The sequence below is a fragment of the Frankliniella occidentalis genome, unplaced genomic scaffold, assembly GCF_000697945.3.
Source record: "Frankliniella occidentalis isolate FOCC.00 unplaced genomic scaffold, Focc_3.1 Scaffold39, whole genome shotgun sequence".
Classification (NCBI taxonomy): domain Eukaryota; kingdom Metazoa; phylum Arthropoda; class Insecta; order Thysanoptera; family Thripidae; genus Frankliniella; species Frankliniella occidentalis.
Window position 1 is genome coordinate 2,167,502 of NW_026267169.1, and position 13,183 is coordinate 2,180,684.

General features: G+C 40.8%; 5 protein-coding genes across 6 annotated transcripts in view; 4 read left to right on the forward strand and 1 right to left on the reverse strand.

Moving 5' to 3' along the window:
• Positions 1-1,539: 1,539 nt before the first annotated feature.
• LOC113202622 (programmed cell death protein 6) lies at positions 1,540-2,882 on the forward strand. Of its 2 annotated transcripts, XM_026416938.2 has the most exons (4): positions 1,555-1,759; positions 1,849-1,955; positions 2,043-2,311; positions 2,397-2,882. In XM_026416938.2, the coding sequence occupies exons 1-4, from the start codon at positions 1,704-1,706 to the stop codon at positions 2,496-2,498; spliced, it is 534 nt and encodes a 177-aa protein (XP_026272723.1). In that variant the 5' UTR covers positions 1,555-1,703; the 3' UTR covers positions 2,499-2,882. The 2 variants fall into 2 exon arrangements, with proteins under 2 accessions (XP_026272722.1, XP_026272723.1); XM_026416937.2 differs by having other exon boundaries at positions 1,540-1,759; positions 1,849-2,311.
• A 271-nt stretch (positions 2,883-3,153) lies between these two features.
• On the forward strand, positions 3,154-6,019 carry LOC113202608 (ras-related protein Rab-22A). Its single transcript, XM_026416913.2, has 5 exons — positions 3,154-3,386; positions 3,630-3,757; positions 3,995-4,127; positions 4,220-4,375; positions 4,447-6,019. The coding sequence occupies exons 1-5, from the start codon at positions 3,344-3,346 to the stop codon at positions 4,650-4,652; spliced, it is 666 nt and encodes a 221-aa protein (XP_026272698.1). The 5' UTR covers positions 3,154-3,343; the 3' UTR covers positions 4,653-6,019.
• A 343-nt stretch (positions 6,020-6,362) lies between these two features.
• On the forward strand, positions 6,363-8,452 carry LOC113202607 (glutamate--cysteine ligase regulatory subunit). Its single transcript, XM_026416912.2, has 7 exons — positions 6,363-6,724; positions 6,849-6,923; positions 7,010-7,142; positions 7,216-7,304; positions 7,387-7,494; positions 7,564-7,678; positions 7,773-8,452. Exons 1-7 carry the CDS (start codon positions 6,617-6,619, stop codon positions 7,919-7,921), a joined length of 777 nt encoding a protein of 258 aa, XP_026272697.1. The 5' UTR covers positions 6,363-6,616; the 3' UTR covers positions 7,922-8,452.
• On the reverse strand, positions 8,449-11,069 carry LOC113202605 (nucleolar protein 9). The gene is made up of 9 exons (XM_026416910.2): positions 10,869-11,069; positions 10,569-10,795; positions 10,108-10,486; positions 9,880-10,035; positions 9,604-9,806; positions 9,390-9,518; positions 9,086-9,301; positions 8,862-9,005; positions 8,449-8,771 (listed from the first exon to the last, which is right to left on the reverse strand). The coding sequence occupies exons 1-9, from the start codon at positions 11,062-11,064 to the stop codon at positions 8,499-8,501; spliced, it is 1,923 nt and encodes a 640-aa protein (XP_026272695.1). The 5' UTR covers positions 11,065-11,069; the 3' UTR covers positions 8,449-8,498.
• A 69-nt stretch (positions 11,070-11,138) lies between these two features.
• The window catches only part of LOC113202606 (oxidative stress-induced growth inhibitor 2), a gene marked incomplete in the record, with an annotated part of 39,474 nt that continues 37,429 nt past the window's right edge, over positions 11,139-13,183 (forward strand). Inside the window, 2 exon segments of the mRNA XM_052266423.1 lie at positions 11,139-11,288; positions 11,452-11,570.

The window sequence follows — 13,183 nt, forward strand, 5'->3', positions numbered from 1 at the left end:
CTTAGAGAACTTTTCTGTGAGTATTCCATCTATTCCCCCCACACACACTTTTCTTTGTTCTCCACCTTTCTACTCAAGCGTGTATTTTATTTTTTTGCGTTCCTCTATAAAGTCATTCCCGGGTCTTTTATTAGCGACAAACCGTTCACTTTGCGCCGGACGCCGGCCGGCCGCGGCATCCTATTAACCGGACACAAACCACTTGTCTGAGTGAAAAAGAAGACTCGCGTGGATGGGACAAACCGGACTTTAATTGATTTAAAAGAAGTAATAACAAAATTAAAAGAGGGCGTAAAAGAATAGAAAAGAGGGGAAGGGGGGGGGAGGCAAGTTGTTCGCAATTGATGGCGACGAGGGCGCCGATGAAATAATTGCCCTAATTTCGACGACTCCGCGTCCAATTACAACTTGTCGGGCGGCGCCCATCGCTGTGCTCACGCGATGCTGCACGGCGACGCGGTGGCCCCAATGCGAGGGCGCACCTTGGGGCACACCTCGGGGCGCACCTCGGGGCGCACCTCGGGGCGCACCTCGGGGCGCACACGGGCCGCTGGAGGTACCTCGAGGTACCTTGCCCGATGCAGGGCTCGTTTGTTGGCATCGAGCCGTATGGACATCATGGCCAAAATTTTGCGCTCCTCAAACGTTGGTGAAACGACGCGTGTCGAGGATTCGAATCCCGTTGGCAGGCCCATAGGCCGGGTGCATATCTGCTGCTGAAATTACCTCCTCCGCGGGCCTGCCCGCCGCCCATCCCCGGGCCGGGGCCGGGCCGACCCAGTCCGGCGTTACGGTACAGCAGCCCACGACGGTGGGCAGGGGCCCACGACGGGCCTCGTCTAGGCTAACGTTCTGTCGTAAAGATGGCGGAAGATAAAGTTTTCGAACGCATGGTATCGAGCACACTCTTGCGCTCGCCCCCGGCCCGGCCCTTCCACCGAGCAGAGTACTTTGCCGACAGTCGATGCTCGCCGGATATTACCACGTCCAAGTTCCCCCGGGAGCCATTTGCCTATTCCAGACCAGCCGCTTCCGGGAGGGAGCGCGCCTCCCTCGGGTTTACGACGTTTACGAGCGCAAAGCGCACGCACGCACGCCGCGCGAGCGAGCGGGGCGGGCTGGAGGAACTGCCTCCCCGCGCGGCAGGCAATAGGCAGTCGGGCGCGCGCGACAAGTTGCCTACGGCGCGGGCGGCTGTGCACGACGCACTTCACGCGCCGAACGGGTAGGCAACCCATTTGACGCGACCGGAGGGAATGCCGATCGTGACTTGACGACCAGCGGCAAGGACACACCCACCACCCAACACAAAGTACTCGTGAGCACACCCACTGTCACTTGAGCTCTTATCGCTGCAGTCAATTACAAAATGAGGCCATGACGCGATTGTAATGATGACAAAATATCGAAAATTCCGAGGGGCGACACAGCTAGTTTTGAACGACCCGCTCATCATCGAACTTGGAGGTGCGTATAGAGGGCGCCGCGCTATTCGCACCGCGGGGCGTGACGTCGGTACCTGGCTGCTGCAGTGCAGACGACGTGATCCACTGTCTGCGAGACACGTCATATCTTGCGTCACGCAAAACTTGACTTTCCCCTTTGGCGCGTGAGTCACATTCGTTGACAACAGTCCCCAAGAGTTCCTATATCTTTGGGTCCGCCGTATTTTGCAGTGATTTACACCGGAGACAGCGGCAAGAATGGCGTTCGCATCTCAAATGCCCTCACGAGAGTTTCTGTGGGATGTGTTCAACAGGTAGGTGATCAAATATTTAAATGCAATATCTGGAAAGAGCTAGGTAGGTAAGGTTAGAATGTTTTTAATTCTTTATTTCTGTTTGACAGAGTGGATAGAGATCGTAGTGGATATATTTCGGCTGAAGAACTGCAAGTTGCTCTATCTAATGGAACATGGACACCCTTCAATCCAGAAACCGTAAGGCTAATGATTGGTAAGTGGAAGTGGTCTCGAGATTTTGTCCCCAATAATAATTTGAATGTTTATGAATGGCAACTGATTTTGATGTTTTTGTATTCAGGAATGTTTGACAAGCAAAACCGAGGGCAGGTTTCCTTCGAAGACTTTGGTGCTTTATGGAAGTATGTGACAGACTGGCAAAATTGTTTTCGTTCATTTGACAGAGACAATTCAGGCAATATTGACAGAAATGAACTGAAAACAGCACTTGTCACTTTTGGATATCGATTGAATGATGGCATCATAGATATTCTACTACGAAAATACGACCGTAGTGGAAATGGAGTTATATTTTTTGATGACTTCATTCAGTGCTGCATTGTATTATATGTGAGTAACTTAACTTTTTATATTCATCTGTATGTAATAGTATTACTTGTAAATAATACCCTTCTTTTTCCTTTCTTTTTTCAAGACTTTGACATCAGCTTTTCGTCAATATGACACTGATCAAGACGGTGTCATCACTATTCATTACGAACAGTTTCTCAGCATGGTTTTTAGTTTAAAAGTTTAAGGTGCCAAATAATGTTAGTTATTTCTCTTCCCAAATCAATTGCATTGCCCGTGCCCGCATCACCATCATCCCTTTATGTAATAAGGTTCTGCATTTAAATTTTTGTTCCCCTAGTTTTCACTATGTTTTTGCCTTAGAGAACTTTTCTGTGAGTATTCCATCTATTTTGTTTTTTAATCATTGCCAGGATAAACTGACTAATCTTGACTTGAATCTCTTTAGAAGTTTTCTGATGGCAACATTTTTTTGGTCAATGTGGATGTTCATTAAGCATTTTTTATCATGTATTTTCATTTCACCCTTATGTGAGTTTTATACAATTTGAAAAATTGTTTATTATAATTCAATATGAATAATAAAAGACAACATGCCATTTTTTGCTAACTTCACAAATATTTCTCCCCCTTATGTATCCAATAGACCAACCTGTTGTCAGCTGTGTAACCAATGGTGTACCAAAACAGTAGCAAGAAAGAAGCTTTTTGAAAGGTACTCCGGGCTACTTGGACTTCTGCTCCAGATTCCAGATGCTTTATGCAAATGAATTGGGATTTTGTCTGTTCTGTTTGGTCCATTCATCCATTCATTGGTTTGTTACGGGAAGTTTCTCATGATGGTTGTAGAACCGTAAATTTCTCATACCCTGAACGTCTGCTCAAAGAAAATAAACAAAGACAGACGACTCGACGCACAACCGCAAAACAGCCGCTCCCCGCTCTCCAGAGGGCTAGGTCAAAACTAGGCAACGTCTACCTCCGGCTTATGTCCGGTGATAAATGTATTGTGGAGGAATATTAATATTGTAGGAATTTACTCCAGTCATACTTTTAAAAAGACCTCTTAAGATGAGGACGATCGAAGGCAAAATTGTCGTTCTTGGATCTCAAGGTAATATTTGATCATTTCATAGACGATGTGTGCTCTCTTATGTAATCACTAGTCTTTGCTTTCTGGATTCCAAAGGTTTACTGAACGTGTATCATAAGACATCATATTTCGAATCCAACTCAAAATCAATTATAAATATGTCTTTTAGCTAAAATCTTCCTTCAACCTTCCTTGAAATTGTCATTTTTTGCCCCCCCAATATAACTATGTATTGTTGACTAGATACTCTGTTTTGTTGTATAGGTGTTGGGAAGACTAGCATGGTTGTGCGTTACATTGGGAAAATGTTCAGCCATCACATTAGTCCTACAATTGGTGCATCATTCTTTACTTGCAAGATAAACATTGATGACACAAGAGTAAAATTACAGGTATAAATGGTGATACAAAAAACACCCTGTCAGAAACGCAACATCTAGAAGACATCCGTCTAAAGTTGGTCTTGTTGTACTTTCAGATCATATTGAAATTGACGTAGACTTCTACGTGATCCAGAAATGGACCTTAGCCAAACTTTAGACATCTTTTAGATTAAGCGTTCTGACCGAGCAGGTGTCATAATTTTCATGAACATGAGTAAGTTATCTAATGTCTTGGTGTTAAATTAGGTTTGGGACACAGCTGGTCAAGAACGATTTCGATCCATGGCGCCAATGTACTATAGGAATGCTAATGCTGCATTGTTGGTCTTTGATATAACTCAGTATCACACATTCACCGCCATTAAAAATTGGGTGAAAGGTACTATTTTACTTCAATTTCACTTCTTTTTAAGGTTTTCAAAATAATTTTGCTATTCATATTTGTAAAATATTTTCATAAATGTTTCTTAGAACTGCAAAGAAATGTAGAAGAGCCTATGGTCCTTGCACTAGTTGGCAACAAGACAGACCTTGTTAATCAGAGGAAAGTTCTGAGAGAAGAAGCCCACCAATATGCAGTATCTATTGGAGGAACGTACTTTGAAACATCTGCATTACATGATGAAGGTTTGTAAAACTGTTGACTTTTTATGATAAAATAACTTAATTTTACAATATATAATAAAATTGTTCAATAGGCATTGAAGAGGTCTTCCTTAACTCAGCCATTGGAATGATCAAGCTGAGTGAAGACAGCCAATGCACAAGCTTGCGAATCTATGACTCCTCAGAAGCTGGGAGCCCAACAGCAATTCTGCAGCCCCCACCACCGTTAAGTGCTGCAGTTCAGTTGGATAAAGGGCCGTCTCCTGGAGAGCAGGAAAGGGTCTTGGGCTGCTGCTGATAAATGAAAGGTTACCCAACTTAGCAGAATCACATGTATTTTATCATATTCACATCAAATTTCTTCTGTGATTCAGAAAGAAATCTGGTCTTACATTAAAAAGCAGTATTCTAAATAAGACAACCAGCCTTAAAACTAAAAGGAGAAAAGAACAAAAAAAAAATCTGTGTTAATTAAGCCAGTAACAAACACCTCTTGAAAATCAATCCTAGTAAGTGCCTCATTTTATCTTGGCAATATTGTAATTTCTTCACAGCCATAATTATGAACTATATTGTTTTTTTAAAAGGAGGGATTGGAGTTTACAAATGGCAAGAGCGATTATCATGATAGGTGTGAAGAAAGTCGATGCACGGGGTGCGAACATTATGCTTGCCTTTTGTAAACTCTGAATCCACACTTAGATGCAATTATAAAGTTCAGGAGAACAGTTTTAATATTACTTCTATACACAGTAAATAACAAGCCAACCCAGTAATTTTAGAGTTTTACATATTTAAGCAAGTCAATCAAGTTGTGATGAAAAAGCTGATATTCTTTATGAAAAAGTTTGATTCATATATAGTATTTTCTAGATGGGCCAAACCTGTTATAATACTTTGCTATTTTATCCATGTTTGTGTTGATGAATTCTTTTAATGAGCTATTGATCAATTTATATTTAATCACTTCAGAATTATATTTGTTCATATGTTTGTTATGAATTAATTTTATCATTTTTGAATTTTATATTGAAATATTTTTATCACTATGTGCCATTGTTGAGGTAGTTAGATTTTGAAAAGACTGATGGATATTTCTAATTCTTAAGGCTAAGACTTTGTCTTTTAAAGTTTTTGTCTTTCAATATCAATTGAATTTTTAAGTAGTTCTGTTTTGTGTCAAAATTGTCTTATTTCTCTAACCAAGGAGAACACTGAAGTCAAAATGATGTCCATTTGAAATTCTGAGTCTAAATATAGTCGACTTGGTAGCAACATAGCTGTCAAGGTGACATCAGTCAGCTTAGACCAAAGTGTTTTCCCTGCTTGTATCATTTCCGATCATTTTACTGTTATATAGCAGTTTGTGGACACTATCTTGCCATTTAAATTTGATTTAGCCCCTCCATTTAATTATTGAACACAACAGTCATGTACATCACTTCAAATGTTGAGTTTACATTCCCTTTATCTTCTTGTAAGTTTGTTTTTAAGGTATGAGATTAGTTAGAGCTCATGTGTACCAATTATTAGTAACCGTCCACGTCCTTCCAGAGCAGTGCCTTTAAAGAGTTACAAAACAGAGGGACCATTCCCATACCCTTGTGATATGTATTTCTTTCTTGCCCTATTACTTCTGAAAGTCAAATAAAATTATATCTTCAATTACCTTGTTATTTTGTGGCATATTGATAATGGGGAAAACCCAACTCCACCGGCGAATAATTAAAACCTTCATTTCCACCTCGAAATCGCCACTCACACTGTAAGGATCTTGGATTGATAAAACACATTAACGGCAGACTTAACGAAGTCCGTTTTCATGGCTGTAGCTGTAGTGTTTCTGACTATTAGAACCGCTTCGCTTACAACGGAATAATCCCGCAAATTTTCAAATCTCGAAACAAATGAACACAGATCACTGCCTTCCCTTGTCCATAGAAATGCTTTCCCTTATTTGCAGATGGTAGTGCGCATAATGGGTGAACTCGGGACATTCGGGATTACTCGCGGGACTCCGATCGGGATCCCTAGGTCCCGAGGATCGGGATCGGGAAGGTCGGCTTTCGGTTCGGCTGCTCAAGGATCCTTTGATCCTGGGACTGGGATAGCTAGTGCTAGTCAGCACAGCAGAGCAGTCAGTCGTCAGTCAGTCTTCTTGAAGTGCGTACGGTGTTGGCACGTTCGTCTGCCTACTTCGTCTGTCTGTTTGTTTAGAAAGTGTGAAGATATCTCTCGTGACACTGCACAACATTGTCAAAAATGTTGCACAGCGTTAGCGACAAGGCTAAAACGATCCACATTGAAACTGGAAATATGCTCAATATGAACAATATCATGCTGAAAGTGTGGCAAAGTCCTGTCGACGAGGTAATGCTGATTTCTAAGTTATGCAATCATACTTGTATTTAAGAAGCGGGTGAAGTTACAATTTTTTTTTGTCAGCAGTTTAAGTCTTATTGTTTATTAACTCATTCCAACCGCTCTCTCTCAGCTCGTCGAATGCTTGAAAATTGTCGCAAAAGAAAGCCCAGATCCTCCACCAGCACTCGATGATGGATTATTGAAGGTAGTTGTTCTTGATTATCTCTTTTTGCATATTTAAACCTACTGCCAAATCTAAATTAAATTTTTTAATCACTGCCATTTTCCTAGATTGGTCCACTAAAGAACAACAGTGAATTGGCAAATTCATTCGACGTAGAGGACAAAAAAGACCTCAAAATAAATGTGAAAGTATTTGTCACTAAAACAGACAAAGAGTCCCTTTTAAATGCTGTCAATGGAGGTAAAGTCAGACCATTAAATTATCAACCAGTTTGATGATTTTGAACATTTTCTTATAACTTACTTACTTTTAGCATTGTCATCTCTGGCAACTGACACCATTGATTCTCTTGTATTGGCTTGTCCGGAGACAATGACTGAAAAGTCCCTTTCATGTCTCCAGGTTTGTATTAATTTTTTTAAAGTATTTATATTTTTTCAAATTAGTATTAATATTTGTCACTAACTCAAACAAATATCATCAGGAACTTTGGAGAGTCTTAGAAGATTTTGTAGACAGCAAGAAGATTATTAGTGTTGGCCTAAGCAACATTGATACTCAACTCTTTATCTCACTCTACAACTGGGCAAAGGTAAAACTGAATGTGTTATTAGTTAAAGCATTGCAGTTAGACATTAACGTAAACATGTTTTTTCCTTAGGTGAAACCCAGCATTGTACAAGTGAATCTAGCCACTTGTTGTGTTGTTCCTCCTGCTCTTCAAGAATTTTCCAAGCAAAATGATGTTCAATTGAATACTACTAGTGATCCTGCAGGTATTCCACCTTAATTTTAATTTAATTTTTTTCTTATGAGTAGAATATTGTATCCTATGCAGACTCAATTCATTGTCTCTCTCTGATTTTTCAGATATACTCCCCAAAGATTCAATGAAACAAGTCATTGAACCACAACTCCCTTTTAGCTTGGTATGGATATTCCGTTACCAAGTTCAAGTCAAATGCCGGGGTGTACTAGCTAGTAAAGGGTATGTTGTTTGCTGTCAAAGATCTTTGTAATTATAATACAATCATGGATTTTTTTTTTTACTATTTTTGTTTTTAAATTGAGAGCATCAAATGATTTAGTGTACTAAACCTGGTCTGTTGAAAAACTGAGCATTTAATTCATGATCTCTACACGTTTTTCTTACTCTGAGCAATTTTCAGAAAAGCTTGTGCCTGCACACATTTTTTTTTTCTTTTTGTGTGATATGTTTCAAATTTTCTGCCTAAGGAAGTTGTGATATCCACCCTATAGAGAGAGAGAGAGCCACGGTAAATACAATATTTTCCATTATGTTGGAATTCTTTGTAATTAGTGCATTTCTATGCTTTTTACTTTTTTCTAAACATGAATGCCATTTTATATTACTCTTGTTATTGTGTTTGTAACACAAATGTAGACAGAAATAGTTTTTAAAAAATATATTGAATTTGTTCATATCAGTATGGTGTTCTATTCTTGTAAAAGACTAACTTCAGCTGTTAATAAAATTGTAATTCTCACTGTATGTGCCATGGTTACCAATAAAATGAATTATAAATTTATTTTTAGTAGAAGTTTATTTGCTATAACATTTATAAAGGGTAAGAACTATGATTTAGATGGTCCTATAATATCTGCAAACATGTCCTTGGTACGTTCTTTACGAGATTGTAGCTGCTTCCACTCATTTCTTCTATGGCGGAACAAATCTAGGGACCATTTGTTAGCAATTATGCGACCCGAATCTGTTCCTGTCACAAGATTCTCCCTGCCAGCCAGTTCTTCCATAATTTTCATCTGATTTTTCAAAGAGGACACACCATATAAAGCTTCTAACGCTCGAGATCCATGTTTAGAGCAGGCTAATGCAACGTAAGATCCCTGCAAAAGTGATAGATGGATAAAATCTTGATTTATTTGGCAAGTAATTTGTGATGTTATATTTCTTACTAAGAACTAATGGATACTCACCAATAATCTGTGAAGAAGACGTTCTCTGCTCTTCTCACCAACAAATTCACTTTTAACAAAAGCATCCATTATATGACAACCTTTTGTGTCACACATGAGTGTTTTTAGTTCTGAACCCGGCATTTCTAGTAAACTGTTAACAATCTGAAATGTAAAGAATAAAATTAAATAACATAACGGACAAATACTAACAACTTCACATGAAAGAATTTTCATGTCCTCACCTTGATTGGTTTGTTGAAAGTAAGCATACTCTGAACTATAAGGGAGCCATGAAGGTTAAATTTTGACTTAGACACTCCATCCTTTGCTACAGGTTCAGAAGGTGTGACATTTTCCGGTGTCTTAAAAGCTTCAAAGGTGCACAGCCTTACACACAAAGGTGTGATCAGGGGGCGACGATCTGCAGGTTCATAGCAGTCCAGTGCTTTCATCAGTTGCTACAAATTAGATTTGAAAGAGCATAATCAATTATTCTAGAACAAATGCAAATTGCTTTAAATTGTTACAGGAAATGGTTTTACTTACTTCAATGAATGGCCCTTGCTTTGCTGATAAGCGTTTGCAAGCTTGGCAGAGTGCAAGTAATACCCCACTTTTACCACTGGCAATAATTTTATCTATTCCAGGTGCAATTTCATCAAACAGCGCTTCAAACTAGAGAAGGGCAAAATATCAGCTCTCAAAAGATTGAAAGTATTAAACAACAGCAGTAAAATAACATAACCAACATGAAACTCACCTCATTCTTATCACTTATGCTTGCTAAAAGTCGCTGAACACAAAAATTTGTTGCTAAGTCAGTGGCCAAGTCAATGAGATGACCCATAAAACACATTGCATAAATTTGAGTAACATATTTTGTCGAAGCGTGTTCTAATGCTGCCTCTAAAAGTCTTATAGATGCATCAGTGGTAAAGACAGGGGATATTCCTGGAGTCTCCTCTGTAAATGTCAACATTTATAATTTTTAATTCATACAAGACATGAGTAATTTGAAGAGGTGTTAATGTACCACCTGAATCCTTCTTGTCGTCTTCCTCAGTTATCTTTGTACAAAATGCTTGATCAATAAGTTGTTTGATGAGTTTCTTTTTTAATTTTGGATGGACTTTTGATAAGGCTGTGAGCAACGTCTGAAGAAGGGCCGAAGTAGTGTTGCTATAAGCTAGTTCTACAAGAAAATATTTCGTGTTAGATGCTTTTGAGTATAGTATGGAGAAAGCGACATTACTACATCACATACCAGAAAATTGGGGAAGGGAAGATATGCGTTTGAAGAAGTCCTTCAAGACATCTGAGAAACCTTTTGGAAGTGGAAAATCTTCTTCCTTTGGTTCATCTTCAGTTTTTGAAAATGATGATGAAAACACTGCTGGTACAGAGCCTTTTTGTTTTTGATTGGCGGCCCAATTGGAATCTGTGTCACTGGGTGGAATACCAGCTAGGCTAAGTAGTACTGTTCTGATAACATGGTTTGCATATTCATCCCACAAAAACTCTTCTAAATTATTTAAAGCAAACTTTGCTATTTTAATCACCCAATCAGTTGCAATTGCCTCAGTTAAATTTTCATCAGAACTTTCAAGAGAATTTTCAGTGGTTTTCTTATTATTAAATCTATCCTGAAAAATAGAAAGTGGAAATCAAATAGACTAAAAATAAGAAACATTATATAATGATATCAATAAAATGTCATTGACTTACTAGAGCAAACTTTGAAACAGTTGCTATTAAGCTTTGAAGTACATGACTTGCAAATCTATTAGTTGCAACAACTCTTAAGTTGGATGCAAATATATCCATGAATCGTGGTAACGCTGAAGGAGGAGCCAGCTTAATCAGAGCTTCGATCAATCTTGCTCCCACTTGATTACTGCTCTGGTCGACCTCACTCCCTTCAGTTTGGTCCAACGCATTTTTAACCAGAGATTCTGACAAAAGCACAAAATAATTTCAGCACAGTGTTACTACAGAAAACTATTTCAAACATAAACAGAACCTAACCTTTATCCTCAGGATTGTCAAAGTCTCCTCTGAGCAATTCTAACACACGAATGAAGTAATCATATGTGTCCTGGTCCAATTGTGTCCCATGACCATATTTTCCCTTTTTACCAAACCCTTTGGCATTTTGAAGAAAAGATTTCTTTCGTTTTCTTTTGAATTTCAACCCATGCTGTCTTTCCTCGGAGGCCGCCATCTTGTATGTTGACTGTTTGGCTCAGTTCGGTTTCCGTTTCCAGAGCAAACTTCGTCTGCTGTGAAATGCCGAAGATGTACACCGATTGCGTATTCTTTGATTGTCCAGGGTTTTCACAAGCTTTCTTTTGATTCATAAGTGAAAGTTGCTTCGTATGATCTTAATTTTAAATTGTATTGAGTTGGATGACCGTGCAGACCTCTCCCATCAAGGATTAGCGTGATGTAGGTCGTAAAGTCGTGTGGTTTGAATGAAAGTTCAGAAAGGTTAAAGACATTACTTGTTTTTATTTTGTTCATTAAACCCGGGCAAATAAAGTGAAAGCACGGTTTCTTTTGCTTCACGGTGTTCTGTGGCTTTAATATTATCTTTGCCCTGCCTGTGTAGTTTTTCGACGATCGATCATCAGAAAGGCCAAGGTTACAGACTGGCTGTGTCCCCTCCCCCTAATGTGCCTTTGGAATGAAGAGCTTCATGCAGACAAGAATACTATTTACCAACAATTGGTGAGTTTTTTTTGGCATTTTAAAATGTATACTCGCAAGAAAGTTTCCCTTACATTCTCTGATTTGGTCATCTTACGCATTGTTCAAATGGATGTCTTGGCCAAAATTGAGATGAGTGGAATATCTTGGACTAACCGACTAACCTGAGAATGTTTGAGATATAGATTCTGTCATCTGCGTTTCTAGTGTTCATTGGATTTACAAAGGCGCCCTTTTAACCAATCATATTTTTCTCAGTTGTCTCAGTTCCTTTTATAGCCAGACCAGCCTAAGGTCCGTCTTTTCCTCACCCCCTCTCGCCTGCAAACTCCTATGCTGCCCGTGCTGTGAAAAGACGGACCTTAGGCTGGTCTCACTATAAATTTAAGTATTTATTCATCCTCTAAATAGTTACTCGATGGTTGATGAAAGTACCGACCAACTATTTAATTTCCTATATGACTCATCTTGTAGTATCAAATTGATGATCAAGAAGACAATAGTTGTGATTGTGAAACCGTGATGGAAAAACACCCTTTTTTTTCAGTATGGCTCTGCTTCCAAACAGCAACTTTTACCGACAGTATATTTGATAGTGAATGCCCTGAAATATGTAGACGTCGATCAGTCAATCGGGTCGGAGAATTTCGAGGAATAGCCGGGGTACCATGGTCGCGGTCGCTGGCCCGACCTGCACCGGCCGTTACGTAAGGCCCCGTGGAAGTTCCGTGCCAAGGGGGCCAGGCCGGCGCGCAGACAGAATTAAACCTTCACTTGAGCCGCTTTTATTTTAACGATTTATGCATGACCCCTTCACCTGCGCGGGTACAGGGGGCGGTTACGCACCACGCAAAATGTAGTGAGACCTTCAGGGATGACATACTTTTGCAATGCAGTTTTCTGTATGTGTGAGCCCCGATTCTATCACTGTTTTCCTTCCAAGGGCCTCTGGGGTTGCAGCCGCCGATTTTTCTTTGGGGGAGGTTGGGTGGTGGTGGTGGTGAAGCAATTTGGCAAAGCTCATAATGTTGTTCTTTTCTAATTCGGAAGAGAATTGGGTTGGGTGGGTTAGGAGAAACGGGGAGTGTCTCCTCCCATTTCGTCCCTTTCTTCTACTCGGGGGGTGTGGCCACTCCTGGCGGGCCGCCCGGGACGCGTGCGCATGTGTGTGTGTGTAGCTTTTGAGCGGGGGGAGGGGGGGGGCTCGCATGTGTCGCATTTAAGTTCCGACTGGTCGCGCCCCCTTCTTGGACTCCCCTGCGGGGCACCACTTCCCCGTCGTCGCGTCATCGCGCGCGCCTCGGAGGCGTAGTTAGGGGTGAAGGGCGGTGAGGGCGGCCTGGTGGTGTTGTGGCCGGCGTCCCCCAGGCAACCGGGATGCGTTCAGAAGGAGAGCGACTCGCGGTGCGCCGACGCGCCGACGCCGGCCGACATGGCATGGGACGGCTGCCGAGCCGATCATTGGCGCTTTTTTTACTCGTTTATTTTTCCTTCTCCCTCGGCGCCCGCCCTCCTCCCCTTTCCGGACGCGACCACCGACAAGCTTTATTGATTGAACTGACCTGCGCCTCTCTCTCGCGCCGCTCTCTCCATTTGAATTCAGGGACAAGGTTAGACGAAAGCCCGGGGAGGGG